Source organism: Uloborus diversus, chromosome 4, assembly GCF_026930045.1.
Source record: "Uloborus diversus isolate 005 chromosome 4, Udiv.v.3.1, whole genome shotgun sequence".
Lineage (NCBI taxonomy): Eukaryota > Metazoa > Arthropoda > Arachnida > Araneae > Uloboridae > Uloborus > Uloborus diversus.
The window spans coordinates 96,199,256-96,226,504 of NC_072734.1; the positions used below are offsets into that span (position 1 = coordinate 96,199,256).

Here is a 27,249-nt window from a genome sequence, read left to right on the forward strand (position 1 = left end):
CAGTATATAGTCAAACAGATGAATATCCATACACTGCCGTGAGCAGGTAAAAGGCAGTAACTGCAAGTATTTCATTTTTGTCATCTATTGTACGTCAGCTCTATCGTAAAAATTTGCTTATTTGGTTTCTGCTTAAAAACCAACGCGAATAAAACGTCGATTTCCACCATTTACCTGTTGTTACTATTGATTCCAAAGCACATTTTTCCAACTATTTTGAAAACTCATTTCTGCAGATACTGCTGTTTACTTGCCCACGGCAGTATGCACCCGTTAGACTCTCAAGTAAACTTAACTCTTTCGTGTATTTTATTTTAATTGTTATGTGTTGATCATAAAAATATTTCATAAATTATTTGCAGACACGTTGTTCCTCTTCTTCGGGACGATTCCAATGCTATGCTCCAATTTGCTCAATGGGGACGAGGTGGGAGTCAGCTGGTAGGTATTCTTTTCTTTCAGTAATTGAACCAATCGGGATTCGAATGCGATTTCAGTTGCTTAATTTTATAGGATAACGGCCCCAGTAACAGACAAGGGTCCAGTAACAGACAGTCATAAGTTTAGATTTAAATAATAAGAATTTTAGGCTGGTAAAGCTGATGTTGCTGTGGTCCATGAATACGGTACAACCATCTAGTGTTTATGAGAGTGAAGTTTATGAGTCAGTTGGTATTTACAAGACAGTGGTGAAACGTTATGAACAGACACCCCGAGGTCAGCAGTGTTTCATGTTCATTTGAATTTAATAAGGCTTTAGTTCTAAAAATGAAGAACTTTTGTACATTTCGAAGAAGAAAGGGAATTAATCCATTACTCATCCTTTCTTCATATTATCTGTTACTTGGTATCATCAGATTTGTCGGTGTCTGTTACTGGGGGTCGGACCTTTTCTCAAAATTGAGCAAATAAAAATAGAATTTACTAATTCAGAGGATCGAGAAGCAGCCAAACGTTAGATGAGATGTAGTTGCAAGACAGAAAAATAGCTTCAAAAGTCTAAATACATTAAAAGGCTCAGAAAATTAAGTTAACCTGAGAGCGATGTCCTTAAGTATGTCTGTTGCTGATGCCGTTACCCTACATATTTTTTCGTTTTCTTTAAGCAAAGAGGACTGTTGTCGTTATGTAAAGTTCCAAAAAGTTTTTATATTCTAGTCAAAAATATTCTATGTTTCTAATATTTATTGGTATTGAAATAGTGTGTGTTTAAAGCATCAAACCGGATGGTTTTTTTTTCTATCACTTATTTTTATTAATATTTTAGGTATTTGTTAAAGACAGCAACATGTACTATATGCCACAATTCAGTGCCCTCACATTACCAAGGCCTTTAACGTCAGATGGCATTGATGACGTAATACTCAACGGAATTCCTGATTGGGTGTATGAAGGTAATAAGAGCTTGTTTTTTCAGAAATTTATTTCATTAAATTTCATTATGTTTTAGTTTTTCGCAAGTACAGAAAACAGTTTTTAAAAGCAACAAATCAAGCAAGGTGTTGAATTTCCAATAAATTCTATGTGATTAGTAGCTTTACGACATCCAGACACTATTTCAAAATAGTATACTATTTTAAAATAGTAATATTTTAAAATAGTTTTTCGTCAACAAAAACTGCTGACTTTGTATTGTCAAATTCTTTTAACTGAGCTTAAAACCTCAATTTGTGCCACGTAGAGCTGACTGAAACTGAAATGTTTCCATAAGAAATAGTGTACATTAAAGCGTGAACTTGGATATTTCTAAAAGTTCTTGTGTAAGATACATGAAAGTTTGTAAAATGCAATATCTAAAACTTATATTTGCCTGTACTTGCTAAAAATCGCCCGTTTAAATCTAATGTAATTATGATTGAATCTTGATGACCTCCTTAGTTCTTTATGCATTCCTACTTCTGTTTAATAAATACCGAACATGTTACAGTAAAAGATGGCACAGCAAATTTAAATCCCCATCTGTTTTTTATACAAAGCACAACAATATAGTTTGTATAACAAACGATTCACCACTCCGGTTATCTTGTTACTCAATAAATGGCGCTACTTAAACTACATAAAGAAATGAATTTATTAACGCTATCCATTAACTCGATCAAATTTTATTTTTTTAACGGGCATTTTTTTTTTTTTTTTTTTTTTATGACGAGCAAAGTTTTGACTGTTTTTTGAATTGCTTCAATAATAACTTCCTTCAATAATTTTTTTAATTGTGGCTTCTAGCAGTTATTTTTTTGATAGATTCTTGACACTATTTGCTTAAAAAAGGCTTTTCTGTTCAATTTTGACTGTTAAATGAGAACTCTTAAAAAATCGATCTTCTTGACTTGTGTGCGAGTTTATTGCAGTCGTAGACATTTTATAACAGTAATACACATGAAACTGGAGAAGCTCTTATTAGGGGATGCCTATAAGTGATATGACGTTTTGAAGGAGGAAGGGGGTTTGTGAAATTGTGACAGTTTGGAACAAGGGAGAGGGAGGGGAAAACAAAAAGCGATATCACGCCTTTTTCTATAAAAGAATATGTGAATAAAAAATAAGCCTGGCATAATAACTAAGGAGGAGAGATAGTCAAAAATGGTGAAAGGAAGTGTGACATTATTCATGCACAGGTCCTTGCGTACAATAAGTGTTTTTCATTTAAGACCATTTGATTCGAATTTAAATTATATTCAGAATGGAAATGGCGAAAATAATCCAGATTGCAACAATGATTCGAACCATGGCTCATATTACTCGACAGAAAATTTATTTCACATTCGCATCAATAAATCGCAGTCGATATATAAATCAAATTACAAATCCATAGAGATGAATTCTCATTAACGACTCAGTTTTCGAAGATGCGATATCTAAGTACATTTCAACTGAAGGAGAACAGCTATTTGCAGTGTTCGAATTCACATTTTCGATCAATCGAGTAGATTACATAATTTAATTCGCATTTCTATTTGAATAATTCTGTCCTGTCACTAAGGTCCTTCTAAATCTAGTATAGGTGCAGTATAGATGTTTTATGCACTATCTAGTCTAAATGCAAATGTTCGAATACGAATCGTCAAAACTCATCTCCGGAAGCGAAATTCTTCTCCCAGAGGAGACTTTAGAAATATTATATTTAATTCTCTCTGAGAAAATGGAAAGTGAATTGGAAGAGATTTTTGAACTTTCGTTTCTTTTTCCAGAAGACGAAAATAGCAATCAAATCCCACGATCGACTTTAATCCTTTCCTTTTATGTGAGATATAAAACTTGTTACATTTCTCAGACGTGTCAATTAGAGCTTAAGTCTAATTGAGGAAGGCAGTTTCAGGAGTAAGTCATTTTCGAGAATAGACGAAGAAGGAAATATCTTCAATTATTTACTAAGTTTTCTCTTGATTTCCAGAAAGATTCCTACCATCGTCTTCAAAGCAGGTTACTTCCAGATGCATATGACCGTCAAGTTTTCAAAAGGAACACCATCTGCAAAACGTTTATGATTTTATCAAAATTTTGAATTACATTGAAATGCTTGTGCCGTAGAACTCCAATTTTCCGAGCTCCGAATATCTGAATCGCTTTCGAAGTTTAAAAAAAAGAAAAATAAAGATGGAAACGAACTGTGATTTTCCAAGCAATGACCCTGTCTATAAGTGCTATTATCTTTTCCTCTGCGAGGCTAGTGTAGAAGCAATACAAACATTCTTGGTGGGATGAGCCACCGTCTCAAAGGGCAGTTCTATTATTGGCTTTTAATGTGTAGCACTTAAGTTCTCTTAACATGCAAAAGTGTTATTTTTTCTTTATAAGTTGTGTTTTTTCTTCCATTTTCAACATATCGTCACTAAAAAGACGAATGGGCGTATCTCACTTTTAAGCATTTTATAGAAAACCGATTTAAATATTTCCAATTTACTGTATCGCTTGAGAACCGCCACCAATGTGAGGGACTGTAACTTTTTTGCTATTTATTGTACAGATACGCCCATTGGTCACATTATAAAATCGACTTTGGACATTTCTGTGGTGGTCATAACTCATTTTTGAGATACGCCCAATCGTCTTTTTAGCGACGACACATACAGAAATTTTGTTGTTTCTTTTTTTAGAAGAAATTCTTGGCTCAAACCACGCCATCTGGTGGTCCCCGGATGGCATGAAAATAGCTTATGCCAGCTTCAACGATTCCGACGTCGACCTGATAAACCTTCCCACTTACGGAGATTACCATGACGTCACGAATCTGTACCCACAGTTCAAGAGATTCAGGTACCCAAAGGTGAGCAGTTGACGACAAAAAAGTCTGTGTTGTAGAGATACAACATCGATGGGAAAATATTGATGTTTAACAATATCGATGATTTAAATTCGATGGCATGAAGACATCGATGATTTGAAACAGTGAGTCTCAACCTGGGGGGCACGTCCCTTTAGGTTGTGGGGAAATTTCAAGGGAGGCATAAATATAAAATATTAAAATAAAACAATAAGACTAACTATAAGTTACTCTTTGGTAATATGAAAATGTTTTCCACATTATCACCATTTTTTGATATTTTTAGAGTAGTTTTTTTCCACTTATATCTGTGAATCTGCCAGTTTTAGCTTCAGCATACATAAATTCAAAATATCGAGCTGGACACAGTGAAGTGACCTGAAATGTGCTTTGTCACCGTCACAACCTAACATTGAAGAAGTTGCGAAGGGAAAATAATGACATACCCCCGACCAGTGGTTGGAAGTAGCGCGCTACAAGTAGCGACGCTACTGTAGTAGCTACATTTTTTAGTAGTTTGTAGTGTAGCGCACTACTTTTTTAAAAAAGTAGTGTAGTGAGTAGTTAACTACAAAAAATAGTAGTTTGTAGCGATTTCTGGAAACTACTTTTAAATAAACTGAAAAAAAAATCAAGGTTCAAACGAATTTAACTGGCGTAAATTTTACACAAGGTACATCATCAGATGCAATGAGAAATAAGACTCATAAAAATACCAGCTGACCTCAGGCATTTCATTTTGACGCCATACGTTCTATCTGTTTGACGCCATTAGTTTGTCATCGTAATTTTCATATTTCACCAATATTTATATGGAAAAAAGCACTTATCTTCGCAAAAATGAAGATAGCGGTGATTTCGCAAGTTGAAAATTTTGTGAATTTTATATGAACAGACCGAAGATTGCAAAATAAAAATATTTTAGCGAGGTTTAAATTTTCGACAGTATTCACCTAATAAAAAGAAGCTACTAAAAATGTTATAGAAAAGGAAAAAATTGAACTGTTCTGGAGGACTTACAATAAATACCAGCATACAGTGTATGAGAGTATAATAACGGGCATTTTTCATAGTGTCTTCTGATGAGTTAATTTATCAATCGTTTTTTGTTCAAACCTCTTACGGTGTGTATGTGTGTGTATAAGGGTGTCCCCCCCCCCAAAAAAAAATCGAACGTTGATTTTTCAAGTCGCACACTCTTATATTTTATCCTTTTACGTCAAAAAAAAAAAAAAAAAAAACATATAATTTGAACAACGGCAACAAGTGCCGATTATGTCTGAAAGTGAGACCCAGCACTTGTAATGCTAGGCAAAATTAAAATAAAATGTTTTTTTAGAAACTAAAAATTTATGTTGATAAAACATTGCTCCTATACCCCACATATGCACCTCAAAAATATGTATTTAAATTAAAAGCCATTTAGATATCCCTCACGTGGCCTAACATTTATAATTTTCATCAAAAAATTAAGTTTTTGATACACATTTTCAGAAAAGTAAGATTTTACGAAATTATCAAGCTGAAAAAAAAAGAAAAAAATACAGTAAAATAGAAAAGTGGGTAATTAGCGTTAAATAGAAATTTTTGTTTTCCTGCAATTTTTAAGTCTCCCACATAGTACTCAAAGATATGGATTTTTTCCAGGTTGAGTTAAAATGTTCATTTAAAATACTATATTATGTATTTATTATTCGTTTGTAATTGTTGATTTGTAAATGTGTTCGCCAGTAATTTTTGAACTTGATATTCTATTTAATTTTATATGCAATTTTTTAAAAGATAACTGACAAAAAAATCATTTTTTTTAAATAAAATTATAAATTTTAGGTCAAGTGTTGTATATCTAAATGTTTTTTAATTTGAATAAATGTTCTGTTGGTACAGTGGGGTGTTGGGTACAGGGGAAACGTTTTATTAACAGAAATTTCGAGTTTCTAAAAAAAAATTTTTTGTCTTTTTTTCGATTTGGCATAGCATACAAGTATTGTTTTACACTTTCAGGTACAAGTCGGCACGGATTGCCGTTGTGCAAATTATATGAAACTTTTTTTCACGATTGTTTTGACACAAGAGGAAAAATACAAGAGGGTATACGACTTGAAATATTGACTTTAATTTTTTGAGGGACAACCTGTTGTGTATGCTTTTTATTTACTTATTTTTTTAGAAAGTAGCGAAGTAGCGACTACATTTCAAAAGTAGTTTGTAGTTGCTACATTTTGAAAAAAGTAGTTGTAGTTGTAGTTAACTACATTTGTAACAAAGTAGTTGTAGTTGTAGTTCGCTACAAAAAAAATGTAGTTTTTCCAACCACTGCCCCCGACTGATGTCGTGAATGTGACTAGTAATTAGAAACAATCTTCTAAACCAAAATACCTGAAATGAATTCGTGTTTACTGTTTTCATTCTTTGATGTTTTCTAACAATACAGTAGAAACTTTCACAAGGGACACTTACGGAACTGGACAATTTGTACTTTAAGTAGGCGTTTCCCTTCATCGTCGATGGTAATTGAGTTGATGTATGCAGTGTGTCAACTCAGAATATACTTAGTACTATACAGTAATAAACATAAACTGTTTACGTCAAAGAAATATAAAAAATATATATATGTACAAAATATAAATTCAAAATTATTCAAATTTCTAAATTTTATAATTTTGACAATGAAAATTTAATTGAAATTTTGGTAAAGGCAAAGTTGTGTAGCATATAGAAATTATTTTGAAGTAATTCGTTGCATGAATTTGCTTTATGTCAAGTAATTTATAATGCAATACCATAAAAATTACAATTAGTGTTCACATTTCAAGTTTTCAATACAAAGTTTATTAGTTGCCGTGCACTATCCATCAACTTTTGGCTTACTTAAATAAATTACTGAGAGGGAAAAGCTTACATGTAAATTCCAGCAAGAATCTTACAATTCATACTTGCTTCATTACAGACATGTTAATCTTACATTTTTAGCTATTAATTTTCAAAGGAAAAGTGAACTTTGATTTCCTATCAATTCAGCATTTCTTATTCATTAATACATTATTTTTTGCAACTGTTTCTCTGTTACTGTCTAATAAACAAAGTGTCCCTTAATCGGAAGCAAATACATGGATGTCCCTGTTCAAAGGTACAAGAATGACAAAGAATGTCCTTTAAGTAGAGGTGTCCCTTAATCGGAGGCAAATACATGGATGTCCCTGTTCAAAGGGACAAGGATGACAAAGAATGTCCTTTAAATAGAGGTGTCCCTTAATCGGAGGCAAATACATGGATGTCCCTGTTCAAAGGGACAAGGATGACAAAGAATGTCCTTTAAATAGAGGTGTCCCTTAATCGGAGGCAAATACATGGATGTCCCTGTTCAAAGGGATAAGTATGACAAAGAATGTTTTTTAAATAGAGGAGTCCTTTAATTTCATTGTACATTATTTTGTGCTAAAAATTTCCAAATTTTCATTTTTTCCCAAGTGAAATTTATACCCCTTCAAAAAAATCGGAAAGAAACTTTTCCCTCCGACCATTCCAATCTCTAAGAAGGGAAATATTTCTAATGTGTGGAGATTCTATATTGAAAATGTATGACCTCAACCAATAGTTTTCGAAATATTACCCTATCTTCAACGACGCTCCATAAAATTCGATCTAAATGTATCTACAACTGTTTTATCTTAAGCGCTGAAGCTATTCGAAACGATATCGACTTAGGAAAAATGGAGATCTTATTTTGATAGCGTATCGAAATGCTTTTTCGGAAAGCACTTCTGCTTTTCCTTTTAACGTGCGTTATAAGAGTATCTTTTCTTATACTATGAGATTGCAAGGAAAGCTAAAAATGGAAATGTAGTAGGAACAATATTTTCAGGAGAAGGAAAAATACAGAATTGTTTGAAACTCAAAGTTCTTAGTAACTGAAAAAAAAGACGTTTATAGACAAAACAAAGAAAATGAAGAATATAAGTAGTGTTTTCATTTCGAAATTTCAAAACGATAACAATTTTTATGAATGAGTTTAGAAACAAAAAGAGGGTAATCCAAAAGAAACTCCCCCAAAATATGAAGCCTCAGCAGCTTATCCGCTGAACCAATCGAACGAAAATTTCCCACATGGTTGTTTGAAGGTATGCGTTCGAGTTGTGATGATTTTAAACAACGCAATGCTTACAGTTGCGGTTACAGTGAGTTTTAAAACTTTAGAATGACAACGCACGCGATTTCTTTGCGCAATTGATCAGCGTATTTTCTTTAATGAGAAATATTATTTCTAATGGCAAGTTTACAAGAAAATTATAGCAACAAATACGGAAAAGCAACTAAAAAATTTAGTAAGTAAGAAAACAAATTAATTTTAAAATAAGCAAAGCCCATGTAGCGATAGTCTATAAAGCTAAAAATTCGCAACTCCAACAAACTATAGGGGGCACTGCAGTCACTGACTAATGGCGAACGAAAAAACTAAAACAAACGCATGTGGTAACGAAGAAAATGGTAATAAGTCTAGTAAATTTTGTTCGTATGCATGGTTTTTTCGCTTTATTCTTTTTAAATTAATGTGGATATTCTGGCCCACGTAGAAAGAAATGAGAATTCAAGAAGCATTACTAAACGTCAAAGATTAATGCAAACTACGTAGTTCGTAGTTCTAAGCAGCCATTTTCACGATGTTGAATTCGATATTTATCAATTCTTGATAAAACTAAATAATAATTGTGGCCTGACAAGAATAACAATTAATGCTAGAAAATTCAATATGACATTACAAATTATTATCAAAAGAAGATGATACTTTTTAGCCTTGCTTGGCTAGCGCTTATTGTTTTGCATTTGTAGCTGAGTTATTTCTCTCGAATTCCCGAATCGGTTAATTTAAAATTTTTCTGTTTCGATTTTTCTAATTTCTGAGTTACGATTTAATTGTGTCATGTTATGCGAATCATCAACAAAATTCTCACGGATATATGGTGGTAGTTTTCTTTTCAGTTGATTGACCATTATTTTCTTTTTACTTATCGAATTCTGTAATCTTACTACCATTTTATTCCACTCATGATAAAAATTAAAAATGGTTTAGCTAAAAACGCGAAATCTCGCCAAGGATACTTAGCTCGCACAATACTAAAACTATAACCCTAAACAAATTTGGCGAAACCTTTCAGCTGAGAATAAAAGCAACAAAATAAATTCTTTCTCGGTTAAACATTTTTCATTTCGTTCTACGATAATATATTCACGAAAAAAAATTTCATACTGTCTATTCCAACTAAATGCTGCTGTAAAATATGGTTTGTTAAATTAATTTAAGATTTAAAAAAAACCCATATTCTTACAAATTCACACAAAACAATAAAAAATTTTCCTGGTATAACGTTATCAAAGTTTGTTAATCCAGAGTTTTCTGGTGTTAACGCGCTTTCACCATTTCTGAATCAAATCACTTTTTAGAGGGAAATAATGAAAACTAACATTATTTTGAGGAGCTCGAACACTTTCTGTTGCTGAAAGCAATCCAAGACACACCGATTGCGTTAATAAATATTCAGAACAAACTGCCTATGTTTAAATCAACAGACTTACGTGGAACGGATTGTGGCAATGTTTTAGTTTTTCCGGCACTTTTGGAAATCACCGCAAGGTAGCGTATTTGAGCGCTAGAGTTGCTAGTACCCTGCCCTTCCAGTAGCGATTCACGAGAGAACATTTAGTTTAGGCAGGGCAAAGAACGAGATGGTCAGTGCCCATGATCCGTCCCAGACCACAAAAGAGTGCAGAAAGGGCTTGAAACTATGAAAACAGGGCAAGTATTTTGTAAGAGTCATGACCGGTGACAAGCTGATACTTAACCATTTTATGTCTGGGCCATTTTGAAGCTTATTAATCAGCGTATTAAAAAATACTTACAAACGCCAGTGGAACGATTGACATGAGGCGAATATTGCCGGCATAAAGCATTTGCAAAGAAAAGCATTGCAGCCAGGTACCAATAACCAGGCCCGACGAGAGGCCATCTCAGCCTAGTCGGAAACTAGGGGCCCGGACCTTGGGGGGGGGGCGGCGACGTTGACGCAAAGAAAAAAGAAAGGAAAGAAAAAAAGAACGGAAGAAAGAAAAAAGATGAAAAAAACTCCAAATAAGGGAAAACGTAAAGATTAAGTAAAATTTACTTTTTTGGTATTTACTGTTGCGGTACTAAGAATAGTTTGTTTTCTAGTAAGCAGTTTTGATTTCTTTTTCTTCTTTTTCCCCATTTTTTCCTCTTTTTTCTTCATATCCCCTTTTTTCTTTCCCCCTTTTCTTCTTTTCTTATTTTTTTCTTTTTATGGGGACGGAAGGAGCCCGGTGACATAACTGACAAGGGCCCGCCATGGCTCTCTGCGGCCCTGCCAAAAACTCGACGGTTTTAGCAGGTCCCTTGAGACTTCGAGTTATCGAAAGTTGACTATGAAGGTCTAATGACAACACGAAAGAGGAGGATCTTTGTATAATAACTTTGCATGATTCACAGTAGTAGAAGCACCAACCACAGAATAACAGAATACCAAGTGTAAATTGCTAGTAAAATAATTGGTGCATTGCTAGTGAATAAAGCTTTAACAAGCAGTCTGGAAGGAGTGTTTCTTCGGTCAGATGTTTGAATATGCCAACAAGCAAATTTCGTCAGACACCAATCGTTCTCAATTAAAATAATCTCATTGTAATATTTTTCAATTTAGGCTGACAGAAAAAAAAACCAATCACCTGCTTAGAGCAACTGACAGAGTTTAGTATTTTTCATTGGGGGGGGGGCTGGTAGAAAAAACAACAGCTTTGGGGAGTTGACTGATTTAAATCTGTTAGTCAAAAAAAAAAACCTCAACCATCCAGCATTAGTAATTGACTGACGAAAAAAGTTTATACTTTATTTATTTATTTTTGAACTGAGAGCAAGAGGATTAAGTTGAATCAACTGCGTCAATAAGCTGGAAAAAAATGGCTAGGGAAACTCAATAAAGCGACTCTGCCTTGGATTCACCAGTTTGACAGAAAAAATAGGAAGAAAAAAAAAACATTGTTCGGGTTTGGTGTTTGATTGAGAAAAAAAAAACCTTGATTCTGTTATTTTTCTTTTATCAAACTGGCAGGAAAACTTAACTGTTCGGCTTTGAATGATTAATTGATTGAAAAATACATATCTTTTTTTTTTTTAACAAACTGACAGAAAAAAAAAGTGTCAGTCTTTGAATGATTGACTACCAAAACATTTCATTGCATTTTTTTTCTTAACCAGGCCGGTAGAAAAAACCCAACTGTCCGGCTTTGGGTGATTGACTTGACTAGAATGGATTACGCCAAAAAAGAAATTGTGCCTCCAGACGAATACAATGGCAAGTAAGTACACTCTTCTTTGAAAAAAAAATCTTACCCTGAATCCTCGAACTGAAATCTTTTGAGTTTTGCAGATTTACCAAACTACTGTGGGTTTTGCTGTGAGTATAGTGAGCTCTCGCATGGTGTGAGATAAACCCGTCTTTACGGTTTGAGCAAAACCAGCTCATAACAGCCCAGTGGTTGGGGAGTTGAATACGGAAGTAATTGGTGGAAAGCTGGACATTGCTTTAATCTATGCCGTATGGGTCTGGAATGACTATACTAAGTTTTCCCCCTTCTACTAAGTGAGCTTTAGCCGTTACGTCCAAATTAGTGACAAAAAACGCCTGTTTTTTCATTACTGTAACAATATCTGAAAAATAACTCTTCCAATGGCCATACATATGGCCAGAAAACTTGTAGAGATTAAAATTCGGAACAAAATGAGTATCTACAACATAATAAGTTAAATACTAAGCGCTCAACTTAATTTCAAAGTTTGGTTAAAATCACTAATCAAGCGCTTCAAGCCAGAACGTACCTTTCTCAAGCCCACCGGCCCTCCCGGAGACCCCCTGGAATATAAAACTAAAACACATGGCGGTCCTTTCTTACCTACGGAAGCAGCTACACAGGTACGTATTCATCAAGTTGACATACTAGATGTTGCTGAAAACAATTTATTTCATTACAATGTAACAAAGAAATGAAAAAGAAAATCTATCTTCATAGAGAACTCATTTTAGTTTTAAAAAGGAAGCGTAAAAATACTGATAGGTTAATTTCAAATAGAACTATCCAGAGAAAATGACTGATTTTGAGTGACATAATTTGAAATAGAAAATCACTATTATGTTCAAGGTAAAAAAGATTTCCAGTTCACTATTCTTGAAGTAAATCATTTTTTTAATTTACGCAATTTGAAGAAAACTTAATTAATAACATTAAATGTTTTGCTGTGAGAAATGGTACTATACAGCTCAATCGGTGATTACGTGAGTGAACTATTTGAGAAAAACATGACTGACTTGTGTGTGATTTGGGATAAATTATATACGGAAGGTGACGTTATTGAAGTCAAAGAACATAGAATTCAAAAAATTGTTGGAAGCAGCCATAAAATAGTACCATGTCAAACTAAACGAGAAAATTTATGTTGCTTTCTATCACCATCCCACGCACTGCTAAACTTTTGCATGTATTCAAATGTTTTAACCATGCTCAGCGTATTAGTTTAGGTAACATACGTGTATGTTATATATTGTTCGTAATTTTTGTGCCTGATGACTTTCTCTATTATGCCCTTTGTACTTCAAGATATCCTAATTACATATTTTTTCTATAATGACATGTCAAATACTTTTCTAATTACTCTTAACTGTATACATTGAAGAAATTACGTACTGATGAAATGCAAAAGTTGAGCATTCATGGAAATAGTTGTGATTTTTTTTTATCGTCTATCGTTTGTTAAAAAGATGAATATTTTTAATGAATTGCTACTGATCTAGCAAACAATATCTTAAATAAGAATCGAATGTATTTTCACAATACATACTCTTAGAAACGATTTTTGCATTTCTGAACTTTTTTTTTAATAGTAATTTTTGTAAATTCTTTAGTTTATGGTTTATGTGTCTGAATTTTTAAAGCTTTTCAGCTATGTTTCGAAAACTATTTGAAGTTGCTGCGTACACTTTTGCTTTTTGTTTAAATATTTGCTATTTTGCTCTGTTAATAGGAAAATAATAACTTTTTTGAAGTCCAGATAATTGCCATTTGTACTTTAAATTCTTGTTGTAATAATACATTTTTTAAGAAATACTAATCTATTGTTTTTAATGCGCATTTCGTTAAAACTTTGAATTTGTAATATTTTATGTTGATTTCTTAAACCGCATCTCATATAATACCATGTCTCGTAGCAAAACATTTATTACTATAGATGAAATATTTAAATTGTTTAAAGTAAAAAAAATGATTTACTTCAAGAAAAGTAAAATGGAAAACTTTTTTACCTTGAACATAATAGTGATTTTCTATTTCAAATTATGTCACGCAAAATCAGTCCTGTCTCTATTTACTACTACTTGAAATTAACCTATCAATATTTTTAAGCTTCCTTTTAAGAACTAAAATGAGTTCCGTGTGAAGATAGGATCCTTTTTCATTTCTTTGTTACATTGTAATGAAATAAATTATTTTCAGCAACATCTATTAAGTCAACTTGATGAATACGTACCTGTGTAGCTGCTTCCGTAGGTAGGAAAGCACCGCCATGTGTTTTAGTGTTACGGCGTTCTATTCCAGGGGGTTTCCGGGAGGGCCGGTGAGAGTGGGAAAGGTACGTTCTGGCTTGAAGCGCTTGATTAGTGATTTTAGTCAAACTTTGAAATTAAGTTGTGCGCTTAGTGTTTAACAAAAATATATGTTGTAGATACTCATTTTGTTCAGAATTTTAATTTCTACAAGTTTTCTGCCAATATGTATATATGATCATTGGAAGCGTTATTTTTAAGATAGTTATATTAATGAAAAAACAGGTGTTTTTTGTCACAAATTTGGACGTAACGACTAAAGCTCACTTAGTAGAAGGGGGGAAAACTTAGTATGGTCATTCCAGACCCATACGGCATAGATTAAAGCAATGTCCAGCTTTCCACCAATTACTTCCATATTCGACCTTTTTTCACTCCCCAACCACTGGCCTATAAGAAACTTTTGTGCATTTATTTTGCTGTGGTTTGAAAAATTTTCCCATTGTGGGGAGATCCGAGTTGGAAATCCTTTTATCTATTAACAGCTTCGTCTTATCCCGTTTGGCTAGCGTCTTACTTATTAACTGCGTTCTGCACAGAGATTTTGAGTGACGCCACATTATATTTGAGAACGAAAATCGGATATTAAAATCCAAGATTTATATTGACTCTCAACCAGCGTCCACTGCCCAGTATCACGCTGCGCGTGGCTCATTTCTCGGCCGCGCACAGTGAGCGAAAACGCCAAAAAGCGCTTAAAAAGGTTTTTAAACCTATCCCGCTTGTTTGTTTACGCAGGCATATTATAATGGAGTTTTCGCGATTTGTATGGTTTCAGGGTCCAAAGTTCGCAGGTTTACGCAGCTAATTCCTTTTCAAGGTCTTATTACAGAACATTTATGACTAATTAATATTAATTTCTAAGAGGACATGAGAGGACTTTTTTTCGTAGAGTGTTTTGAAAAAAATAACCTTGAATTAAAAAGTTTTCGGTGCTGATCAAAACCGATTTTCGGTTTGAGAATTTGATTACTCATTTTTTTCGTCCTATTACTATCGTTGGACATGAATGAAATTAAATATACCCACCTTTAATATGAAAAACAAATTATAGACTGCTTAAAAGCAATTTTTGTAATTTCCCGCACTCATGGTTCTTCCACTTTCTAAAGGCTCCCTTTAGTTTTGTAATGTATGAAGGGCACTAAAACTCCAGTTCTGATTGCCTAAGAGGTAGGCCTGTGCAAGTTTATAAATCTTTAATTGGTTGGCTATAGGAAAAAAAATGACATTTATAAGCGCTTTTTGGCGTTTTCGCCCCACTGTGCCGCGGCCCATGAGTTGGAAACCGCTGCCTTAGAGAATACAGGAACTGATTTGATTTTGGCACCAGTAGCTCCAAGAAAGGTGGTGCAGTCGAACGGTTTTTTTTTAGTTCTTTGTGACTGCTGTATTTCAAGAAGTAATACTACGATTTAGATGGAATGAAAATGGACCTACACACAAACAAGCGCTGATTCAATCATGGCGGAAATCGCTTCAAGAGGAATGATTTTTGTCATTGTTTGCGCAGTTATAATCAGCAATACAATGTATACATTGTATAAAATGTTTCTTTTCCTATTGCCTCAAGAATGGTTAAGAGAATCAAACAAGATGTCTAAACACTTGAAATTCTCCAAGAATTCCTTTAAGCCTGGTTTAACTTTCGCAGGAATTTAATTCCCGGAGACAATAATCAAAAACCAAATTAGACTTCTTTCGTGATTTTTATAGTGAAAACATTTTTGCACATTTAATATATTGGTACTAATCAGAAGAAGCATTTTTTGCGTGATGGAATTAACATGGAACTTCCAAGTTATATGAAACTAGAATAATAAACCTTTTGGCAATTTTAAATAAAATTTTAAGTTTTTCACGCGTTTTAATTGGCAATCCGACAGTGAAATCTAAATGATTTAAAAAAATTTCCTGCTATCATCCATAGACTAATAATTAGACTTTTATTATTCTGCCGTGCTAAGCGCAAAAGTGGTATCTGCAGCGGAGCTGAAAATGAGAAATTCATGATTAAAGTTTTACAACACGTTTCTTTGATTTGTGACTTAATTAAATGTTCAACTCGAGGTAGTTGTTCGGCAAATAACTTATCTAACCTACATAAAAGCGCATTTTTGTAAAAGTCTTAATTTAAAATTAATGAATGCAGTTACGACAAATTTTCTCTTCAAAACCTTTTCATATGCTAGGTTAATTTCACCGTAAGTGACTATTACTTAAGCATTTTTAGGGGTATCTGCACAGATACGACAAAAATAGCTTAGTAAAACGCACTTAATGTATCTTTAAATGCTTATGCTTTGCTTTAGTTGGACTTAGCTTACGCTTTATTTTGTTAATACAAATCTAGCAGAATCTAATTTCTGTAAAATACCATTTTTCAAAATTTTGGACATTTAAAAATGTATATATAAACCTAATAATTTTCTGTTTTTTATATTCAAAGAATGTGTTGATGTTATCATTTATAATGTTTTATTTTCTAGATTCATTTTTACACAGCATGAAGATGATTTTCACAGCAGACGATACTTAAATAAAAATATAATGGGGTTGTTTCCAAAATTTTGAAAGAATTTTTATCTGAAAGAACATGCTTAAAAATATAGGATCTAACCATTTTTTAAATAATTTGTTTAAGTTTAATATTTTTAAAAAAATTACTTAAATCGGTGCGCTTTCATTGTGTACATTTCTTGCCGATGACATCACAAATGATGAAATGCCATTCTGTGTTGCTATTCACAGAGCAAAATATTTAATTCGCATCTTTACTCACGTGTATTAGCAACGATATGGTTTATAGCAAGCGTAGAGCTCAATTTTAATTCGCTTCGTGATTATCATAACGTGGAAACGCGGTACAAAAATGCGCCAAAGAGCATCATTTGTGATGTCATCAAGACCACGCCTTGTTTTAAAAATCGGACATTAAAAGAAAAAATTAAAAAATAACTGTTGGGAAAATGAAAGTATTTTTTGGGTCCATGTTTTTTTTTTTTTTTTTTTTTTTTTGCTTATTCTTTCAGTGACAAAAAGTACTACTTTTGACTGAAGTAAACAACCCCATTGGATAAGAATATTTTGAATGCATTTCATTTTTCAGAATTTGCTTTTTAAATAAAAATTTGAATAGAAAAAGCTGAGCATTTACTTAAACATTCATCCAAAGTAGTACTAGTTTTTTATTTTCGACTTATATCAACTATTTAACGATAAATTAATTTTAATACTCTGTTACAATAAACTGCTACTTTATTAAATATGCTGCTTTACTAAGGTATAAAAGTCGTATCTACAAATTACTAAGAAAAAAAGTGGGAACTGCGCAGATACCAATTTAAAGGCTTAGTATTTGTCACTTACGGTTCAAATTGCCTTAGCAAACTAAGCAAATTTGCAGTTACGACTTTTTTCTTAAAGCTTTTTTTAATATTTCGCGTTCACAAATGGCCAAAAAACTTGAGATTTAGGTAAATTAAATCATTAACGACCACCTGGTGACAGTAACTCAATTTCGATAAAATGTGCAGATACCACATCTGTGCTTAGCACGCCAGTATTAGTCTATGCTGTCATCTTTCACTTATCTACAAATAAAATGCTTGTAATTAACTTAGACAAGGCTTTCAAACTGATTTTCAAACTTCGTTTTTGATCTTGCTTTTGAAAGTAGCTTAGTATTAGTGATTATACTTATGAGCCAAAAATTCATAAGAAAGAAAAAGAAGAATGTTTCGTGACGGCCACAATATGCTAGTTTAATACTTCGAGCTAAGGTGAAATTTTCATTTTTCTGAAGTGAAGTATTTGCAAAAATAAGAATGGTTTGACGACTCAAAGAAAAATCGTATTTTTATGTTACTTCTCCAATATTTACAAACGCTGCTTAAAAGATTTGGAAGAATAGAAAAATGGAATTCGAAGAAAAATATTTTTTCTCGAATACTTACAATATTTTTTCATAAAGCAAACAAAAAACGTAGGTGGAGACGACCGATGAAATTTGAAAATCAATAAAATATAAACGGAACGCGACAGAAATCTATCGTTTGTGGCCTTACAAATGATACTTTTTGGGAAACTAGGGACTTTCATCCAACCAGTTTGCGTATATAATTACCATTTCCGCCAGTAAATGGCGCTGCATAATAGGTAAGGTAAAAACTTGTACGAAAATGTTGCAAGGACTGTTGAAAAAATAATAAATGTTACCATTTGCAGAAACTAAGTGATGCAATTTTGAGATTTGAAGATGCCATATATTCAATACCTCTGTCGTTTTCGCAGGATGCACATGCAGACTCAACAATTGCCGGAAATGGTATTGAAATGTTTCGACATTGAAACTCTACAGATGCAATTTTCAACAGTTTTTGCCACGTTAAGGCGAAGAAGAGTCTTTGGCTTTCCCCCAACAATTTTCCGAAATTGAGTCATAAAAACGTGAGTGTACTGTAAGCCATCTGTGATAACTTAGGGGAAGAAACTAACCGAAAAGTTGCGGCAAAAAAAATTTTGACAGGTATTTTTAATGTACCTTTTTAAAAAACCTCAAGAATCAAGGTTCAAGGATACAATTTAATGTTTTTCGAGGTTCTGAAGCAGTTATCAAGATTTTTTAAAAGCGTATGAACCATGTATTTTCTTCGTTCAAAGCCTTTTTATCTTGTATTGGTACATTTTATAGGAATTTCTTCCAATATTTTTGTTTTATGATGCAATGAGTACTTTAAACTTTAACTGAAAAAAAAAATGCATCTCGATTTCTCCTAACATACAAATTTTAATGCAATTTTGTTTTAACTTCGGTCGGAAATAATGTTTGGTTTAAAATTTTTGTTCAATTTAAAAAAAAACTTTTTTTGCAGTTGTTTTTCAGGTTTTTTAATGTTTGTAGGGCATATCTATGCCCTTAGAATCATATCCTTAGGAAATAAGATTTACCACGTCTACAGATTTGTATGGGACATCCGGATGCTAATAACGTACATGAAAATTTAATGTAATCCAACAAATGTAAACAAACTTGTCTCTCCCCTATCTACCAATCACAGAATGAACAATGGGTCACGTGAATGGTGTTTCTACTAATTACAAAGACAATAGGAAATGAGACGTCAGGTTTTCAGCCAAGTGAGATCAATAAGCAGTATTCTTGATTTCTCAGAAAGAAATTATGCATTAAAAACAAATTTCTGACCATGGGGTATAAAGAAGGAGAGAAATCTCCTATGAGTAATAGCAAGCAGCACCGATAAACAGCTCAAAAATTTCACTTTTTCAGAATCGTGGCAATAGAATGGGTAAGGTTGCTTATTTAAAAAGAAAATTTTAAGAATCAATTAGATATTAAGAAGCAAAGTTGAATCAACTAATAAGTAACCCTACCCAAGTGTGAATCACTGATTGGAATTAAACTTTGCAAATCGCTAAAACACTTTCAATATTGAAGACGTGTTTTTATTGTTATTATTATTATTATTATTATTAGCGGCAACCGACAACTTTAGTTAGTTTCGTTTTTACAAATTTTCAATCATCATTTACACTTTCGTAATTAAAATTTAAAATAAAAAAATATACTTTATCCTCTAATTCCCAATTATCCAATATTTAGGGATAAATTTCACCCCGTTAAAAGTGTTTGTTCGCCGATTTAAAAAAAAAAGAAAACACGGGTTCAATGTTTTTAAGTTTTCAATCGATGTGCTAAGTTTTATTCCAATCGGCGATTAACGCTTGGGTAGGGTTACTTCTAAGTTGCCTCGTGTGAAAACAATTAAAGACGTTAGTCAACTAGTTGAAAGCAAAATTTTCGAAAAGTTGATTCCACTGTCTCATTTTTCAAACCATATATTTTTCTTTCGAAGTTTTCGATTTTTCCTGGCGAAAATAAAATCGTCAGATTTATATTAAAAACACCTGCGTTTTGTCGAATTAGTTACATAGGTTAGGCATGGCGCCTTCTGAAAAAGTAAAAATTTTGTTGCCTCATTAAGGAAGCGGAGATTTAGCTCCTTAACTTCTAGACTTCATGCTTCAGACGTGCATACACATGAGCACAAGAGTCTTTGTTCTTTATGTCAAAATAAATTTTTCAATAATAAGCAAGAAAAACTATGAACTGAAAGTTTTTTATTACTTTAATTTGGTAATCATACTGCAAAAATACTTCTTCGTGCTTGCAGTAAACATTTCAATTATTACTTCGTGTATTTTTAGAATATGTATTTAGAATATATCCCTTCTTGCTCTAAAATTCTGAATCTGAGAAGAATTCATTGCTCGATTATTATTTTTTTTACACCGTGTTCCTTTTAATTTCAAGGGAATTTTACTTCACTTCACTGCAGTGGGTGACGGAGAACAGACTTGCTGTCATGTGGTTGAAACGTTTCCAGAATTCTTCTTTGGTGTCCATCTGTGATTCAGCAGGGCTGACCTATTTCTGCGATAAGGTACAAAAGTAATATTTAATTTCGTTTCGCATTTTTCCGTAAAGATTATCCGAACTCCAATTGATCGAACATTCCAATTATCCGAACATACTATCGCTCTTGATTTTCGTACTACTGAGCACACAAAATCGAAAGCATAACTTCATTGTATTTGAGACTAAAGACTTTGGGATAATGGCAAAAATAAAAGTTGACATAGTATCCTAAGATTCCATAAAGAGTGAAAAAAAAATTACACACGTATTTAAATGAATGAATTACCAACACTTTAATGCACAAAATTAGCAAACTACTGCAGACACGTGTTTCTGGGTTACAAGGAAAACCTTTTTCAATGCAAAACAAAATTGAGCTTTTGGATGAAAAGTCAATCTTATACTATCCCTAAAAAGTCTATTCTAGGCTTTCCTCGGATGACTTTTCATCCAGAAGCTCATACTTCTTTATATTGAAAAAGGAGTTCCATGTAACCCTGAAACACATCAGTGATTTGAAATTTTTGTGCATTAAAACGTTGGTAGTACATTCATTTAATTTTCAAACATATAGGTATTTATTCGTTACACACGTAATATTTTTTAAATATTGACCATTGAATTTTTTAAAGTAAGCATTAGGCACATTAAAAACACATTTTTCAATTGTTTTAAAATAGTCAGGCGAACTCCTAAAGTTACTTGTCCCTTATCAAACATAAAGCATTGGCAAAACTGCGATTGCTCAAATAATTTATAGTATCTTTATATATTATTTCCGTAGCCTGTTTTTTTTTTTTTTTTTTTTTTTTTTTTTTTTTTTTTTTTTTTTTTTTTTTTTTTGTCGCTACGTGAGATCTTCCTCAATTCTTGATCAATTTCCTTGATTAACCCCTCATTTTAAAGCTTATCGTGCAGGCTAATAACGAAATATGCACTCACGTTCTAAAAATTGTTTTTTTTTATGTCAAAAAACCTGTTTATATATAATATATAAAAGCACCAGACTGAGTTTTTTGGTTACATTTATAAGTGGTTTGTTTAGGTGGTTTGGTCTATTTATAAGTGGTAAGTTTGGTTACATAACTTGCGCTGTGACCGAAAGAGCTGAATGGCTCGAACGGTGGAGCGTTCGGCTGGTAACCAGCTGAATGAGTGTTCGGGCCTGGTCTGGACAATCTGCGAGAATAAAAAAATTAGACCATTATTACGCATTACAAGAACACTTTCCAAACAATAAGTGACACACATAACGCGATAAAACAAATGAGACCGGAATCTCTCCGTGCTGTTTCCTTGATGCAGCCTGTATAATATGCTTCTTATTCGAAAAGGTTTTTTTTTTTAAATTTTTTTATTGTTCGTTTGAAAAGCTTTGGCACCACTCAGAAACCTAAAGCATATTGTAAGCAAAAAAAGAAGTATCAGGGTTAAGGTTTCAATCTACAAGGGATTTTTTTTTTTTTTTTCGTATACTAAAGTGTAAATTTTTCGAATGAAAAATTTTGACCCTTTGTATGAATAAAAAAAATTCTACCGCAAATTGAAATTACGCTTTTTATTAAGTTAATCAATGAATATTCATGAAACTACGAAGGAAATCATAACAATTACTATTAACTCCATGAGTAAGATATCATTTTTTTTCTTCTGCTTTTGGCAAAACATAAATAGCCAGTCACAATGTGACTACATTCAAAAAGATACGCTTAAAAAACTTACTTAATTCAACTGAATTAGTATTTTAACCGTTTGATTAAATGATGTATTAATTACGTTTTGAGTTAAATCTCTCTCAAGAAATCGATCGAATACATGCTAAAAACAAACAGAAGGACAGATAGTTTCCAAAAATGGTTATGGTAGGTTGAGTGCCTTAAAACGTGTTGATCTGTGTAAATACGAAAATTCTCACGCAATCAATAGTTTATTCTATGTAGAAGAAAGTAATCGAATGATGATCATTTTTCATCTTCTATATTTGACTCCTAGATCGTTGAAGTTTTGTCTTTTAGTCATAAGCAAAAATGGGGTTCCTTTAAGTAAAAGTAAATGACTAAGAGTTCCGTTACCTCAAAAGTTTGGGAACCACTGATCTAAACAACGAATACATAAGCTAAAAGTTACTGCTTGTGGTAAATAATGTTTCATAAGCAGATATGCAAAGTAAAACAAATAATTATGATCCGGAAATTCTGTCCCTCTGTTTTTTTTTTTTTTATATATATATAATTTCTAGTTTTGGTTACTAAATTGGCAAATAAAAAAATTAATGAACCATAAAAAGTGGGCGAGGGGGCAGTTGCTATCCCCCCCCCCCGAATCATCGTCACTGTAAATATATATATATATATAGGTCAAAATTTAACTTTCTGTTACTAAGCAATATTAGAAGACGGTTCTCACTCGCTTAATCAGCTACATGAGAAAATACAAATTAAAAAATAAACTTTGGTATTTTAGATTGCTTGTTTAAAATATGGCTGATAATTAAGTTAATTTTTTCAGAGATCCGTACTGTTTTGAAAAAAAAACTGCTATTTACTTACAGAACCTTCCGAGAGACAGCCACGGCAGAGGTTGGGTTGACATTCAGGATAGGCCAGTCTTTGGTGAAAATAAACGTTATTATTTTTTACGATTGCCGCTGGCTGATGGAAAAGCAGGTTATTTTCGACACATTGCTATGATTAATACTAGCGTAAGTATATAAATTTTGAATTTAATCTATCAAAGAAATTATCATTCATTATTTATTTTGTTATTCATTTAGACTGTAACTGGAAAAGGAGTTTGTCTGTTGTCAGTGATCAAATTTGTAATTGACTCGCCCATTTTAAACATAAAAATTAAAGAAATAGAACGTTTGATATTGCGAAAAAAAATTAATTGAAAGTAATCAACCCTTTCAAAGCACGAAGTTGAATAATTCTAATATTCACTTTAGGGATTGTAAGGAATTCCTTTTTCAAGTTTAAGAGCTTCCGACACTAAGCGGCATCTTTGCAGATTTCTTTGGCGACTGCTGCTGAGTGGCGGATGTTGTAAAATTTTTCTGCATAGAAACCTGTTCCTTGTACTCCCGAAATAAGTAAATGCAATAATTTTCGATTTTCTTTATTATATTTTATTAGTCCAAATGTTATGTAGGTATTTTTTATTTTCAGTTATCGTAAAAATGCCACATATAGCTGAATAAGGCTATATATTTAGCGGCAAAACATATATGCTACAACAATAACAACGTAGAAAACAGTGCAAGCGGTCATGGGAATTTTTCTCTTACGGATTTAAAAACAACCTCCAATAAACAGGCTCCCCCCCCCCCCCAGTGCTAGCGGATTCAGAATACTACTACAAGTCTCGCATTCTGTTATCAATGTCAAAATCTTTTTCACTCTTTCAGAATGGAAGGAAGACCTTTCTGACACATGGGCAGTATGATGTCATCCAGATATTAGCTCATCAAAGAGAGAACAATACTGTGTAAGAAAATATATTCGTTATTGTATAAAAATTTGGAAATTTCTCTTAATAAGCTAGACTATATACAACCCTTTTTTTTCACTTGTACAAGCCTCCTCAAAATTTCAAGTCACCTCAGTAGTTTAGTCAAAACTTTACCTTTATTTTTTCGGATCAAGTCTAGCTCCAGAGAATTTTATCTCAGGTTGGACCATTGCAAGCTATTTCAAAAATCAAAAGCTTTCTGTCAAATTACTTGTTTGTATTTCTTTCAAAAAACTTGTTTTTTAAGTTTTTTTTTTTTTTTGGAACAAGTTTCTTATTGTTACAAGTTTTAAACATCAGTAGTAGTAAAATTTATGAAAATGCATGGAGGCAACGAGATGCAAAAGGATGTGAGTGCCAAAATTAAAAGTTTCGAGATAACCAGTACAAATGATAGGTGAACCTCTCCTTCCTTTCAGTGATCGAACTAGTATCCTCGGGAGGTGGAGCTATGCAGCAGCATTAAAAAAAAAATTCAATGAAAGCCAGAATCTGAAATTCAAATGCATTTTTCTCAAAACTTAAAAAGGTCCATTTACATCCTTTTGCTTCACACTGCCATTATGTGCTATTTTCGCTTGCAATGCATGCGAGAAAGCGAAGGGATTTTCCAAACAGATTCCCGTGTTTATGATGAATATTTTATTAGACTAATGTAGGCTCTTAAAATCAGGAAAGAAGTATTTTTAAATCACGTAAAATATTAAAATTCCCAAACAACCTGGAAACGGTTACTGCTGACACAAAGTCTGAACTCGAATCAACCGAAATTCGAAAAATTGTAGCTGAGAGACTCCGTTTACAAAATTGTTCTTCTAATTATGATAATTTGTTCCCAAAAAAATGACACCTATTCCACAAGCAAATCACTTTGATTTGGCTTTGGGTTAAAATAATATTAATAATACTTTTTCCCACCCTAAAAATCAATTTTTTTCTCTAGGTATTACCTCACCACGCTTTTAGACAAGCCAAGCCAGCGACACCTGTTCTCTGTGACAGATATGGAATCGGACATGCCTAGGACAGAAGAGTGCCTAACTTGCGACCTCGGTGAAGATTGTACTTACGTGGATGCCATTTTCAGCCCTGGTGCAAAATATTATGTCCTTGAATGTCTTGGTCCAGGTGTGCCCTGGATAGAGCTGCGAACGACAGATGGACACGCTAGATGTAAGAAATGTTTTTGTCAACACGATAGTTAATTTTCAAAAAAAAAAAAAAAAATACAATGATAGCATCTGAATTAACTCGAGTGAATGGAATAAGATTTTTAATGATAACTTCAACTGAAGAACCGCATCAAATGAAATGAAACCTTAACTGTCACCTAACAAAAGTGTAGCGGTGTCATGCTACGACTAGCGCTGATATGTAGTAATATCTACTGCCAAAATTTTGAACAATATATCGTCGCCTTCAGGCGATCTTCCTGTTATTCCTATATCCTTCTCTATTTTATTTTCGTTTATGTTCAGCTGGAAAGAGTTGAGTGTCCGCTTAAGGTAGATCTCATTTTGTTTCCAAAGTGCAGAACCAGACGCTTCAACTCAGAAGCAATAACTTGATCAAGATCAAAATTGATAACTCACGGAAAGATGTTCGTCATTGCTCCATGCGGTTGGGCTTTTGCATCTTGGTTAGCGAAGGGTATTTCATTTCCCTTCCAAAACCTCAAATGAGGCATTCTCCTGATTACCACCTGGGAACCATCCTGTAGGGTTCACAGATCCTCCGAGGGGGGATTTTATTTATTTTTCCATTTAAGTTGAACCTCAAAAGAAAGCAAAAAAAAAAAATGGTACGCGAAAAATGCAAACCTGCCTCTACTCAGGAGGATCACATACTATTGAAGAAAATCAATAAATGAGCATGAGCTGACTGCAATGGGGAGTAAATTTCACTTATTAATATTTGATATAATATTTCACTAAGTAAATGAACTGCATATCTTTTTCGTTTCAGTGGAGGTGCTAGATTCCAATGACAACGTCCGAAATAATATAGAAAACACAGCCATGCCACAACTCAGGACTTTTAATGTGCCTATAGAAGGAGGATATAGTAAGTAAAAATTACTCATACATGTATACAGGGTATCCGTAATTAAATGACCCTACATTGAAGTTTTCTCGCGGCGAAACTACAGAGTGCGGCAAAAAAAACTCGGACAAAGTTTACATCATCGTATAGTATATTTATAATTTATTTTTAATGAGTATCTTCATTTACTTTTGTCTCTGACTTTATTAGAAATAATTTACAAACCAATATTTTAGTGTATGTGTTGTTTTCCAGTTTTCGTACAATTTTAAACAAAAGACCTGGTATTTTAAAGTTTAACCTGGTAATGTAAACCAAGGAGAACGACAGTTTGTCGATTGTTTGCTTGTTGTGCTTCGGTAAATATTATTTGATGCAATATGTCGTTACAAGTGGCTTGGAAATTATAATCGACGTTCAAGAAGTGTACAAAAATGAACAGTGAACACTTTCCTTAATCGTCACCCAAAAGTGAGTTCAATGAAATCCTTGGGCTTCCATGAGAGAAGTGGTTCGTGAGAGACGGGGGGGGGGGGGGTATTGGTAATCGATCAGTGCGACTAAGAGCAAGAACAAAGCTCGAACAGAAGTTTTACGAGTTCCAAAAAGTTCAGCCTTTTGCTGAAGGAAACAAATTCGTATGACTACAAAGATTCCAGAAACATTTCAGACGGGCCGCAAATCCGCGCTGAAAGCGATACCTTTCACTGATTTATCTTTCAAACCAACTCATAACCCCCAGAACAATAGGTTTTGATCTGTAGACAATTCAAGCACCTTAGAAAATGTTAAACATCATCAAAATCCGAAGTCGTGATTGATCTATGATGAAATCAGCACAAGCGACAAAATCTTTTTATTTATTTTTTTTTTATGGATAAGGGCCGTAAAATAAATCAAAAAGTCTATCAGAAGGACATTTTAGAAGCTATTGTATTTCTGTGGGCCTAAGAACACTTCGGCAATGTAGACTGGACATTTCAATTAGACTGCAAACCAGTTCATACGTCGAAAAAGACAACAGTGGTGCAAGGCGCATAGCTTTGACATATTATATGTAAAATGGACGCTCTATTGCTAGAGCTCAATCCCATTTATTACTGTATGTACTATTTTAGAGTCGAAGGTCTACCAGAAACTACCAAAACGTTTGGACTCAATAAACCAATTTCTTTAGAGCGAATAGAATTGATGAAGGCAAAAGACATGCAGCTCTTGGCTGAAAACTTCAATAAGCACGTGCACCTCTGTAATCACTGCAAAAAGTGGCCAGTATGAAACCAATCAAATTTATTGATTGCTAAACGTCTGCTCCTATTATTATTTTTTGTGTT

The 27,249-nt window shown here is 33.2% G+C and overlaps 1 protein-coding gene across 1 annotated transcript in view; it reads left to right on the forward strand.

Moving 5' to 3' along the window:
- Nucleotides 1–27,249, forward strand: part of LOC129220717 (inactive dipeptidyl peptidase 10-like) — a 354,203-nt gene that overhangs the window by 309,427 nt on the left and 17,527 nt on the right. The window contains exons 7-15 of the mRNA XM_054855147.1: nucleotides 363–441; nucleotides 1,268–1,394; nucleotides 4,095–4,264; nucleotides 11,526–11,626; nucleotides 20,258–20,387; nucleotides 22,914–23,067; nucleotides 23,695–23,848; nucleotides 24,816–25,045; nucleotides 25,838–25,936. Of these exons, the coding sequence (XP_054711122.1) occupies nucleotides 363–441; nucleotides 1,268–1,394; nucleotides 4,095–4,264; nucleotides 11,526–11,626; nucleotides 20,258–20,387; nucleotides 22,914–23,067; nucleotides 23,695–23,848; nucleotides 24,816–25,045; nucleotides 25,838–25,936 (1,244 nt within the window). The remainder of the gene's footprint in view (nucleotides 1–362; nucleotides 442–1,267; nucleotides 1,395–4,094; nucleotides 4,265–11,525; nucleotides 11,627–20,257; nucleotides 20,388–22,913; nucleotides 23,068–23,694; nucleotides 23,849–24,815; nucleotides 25,046–25,837; nucleotides 25,937–27,249) is intronic.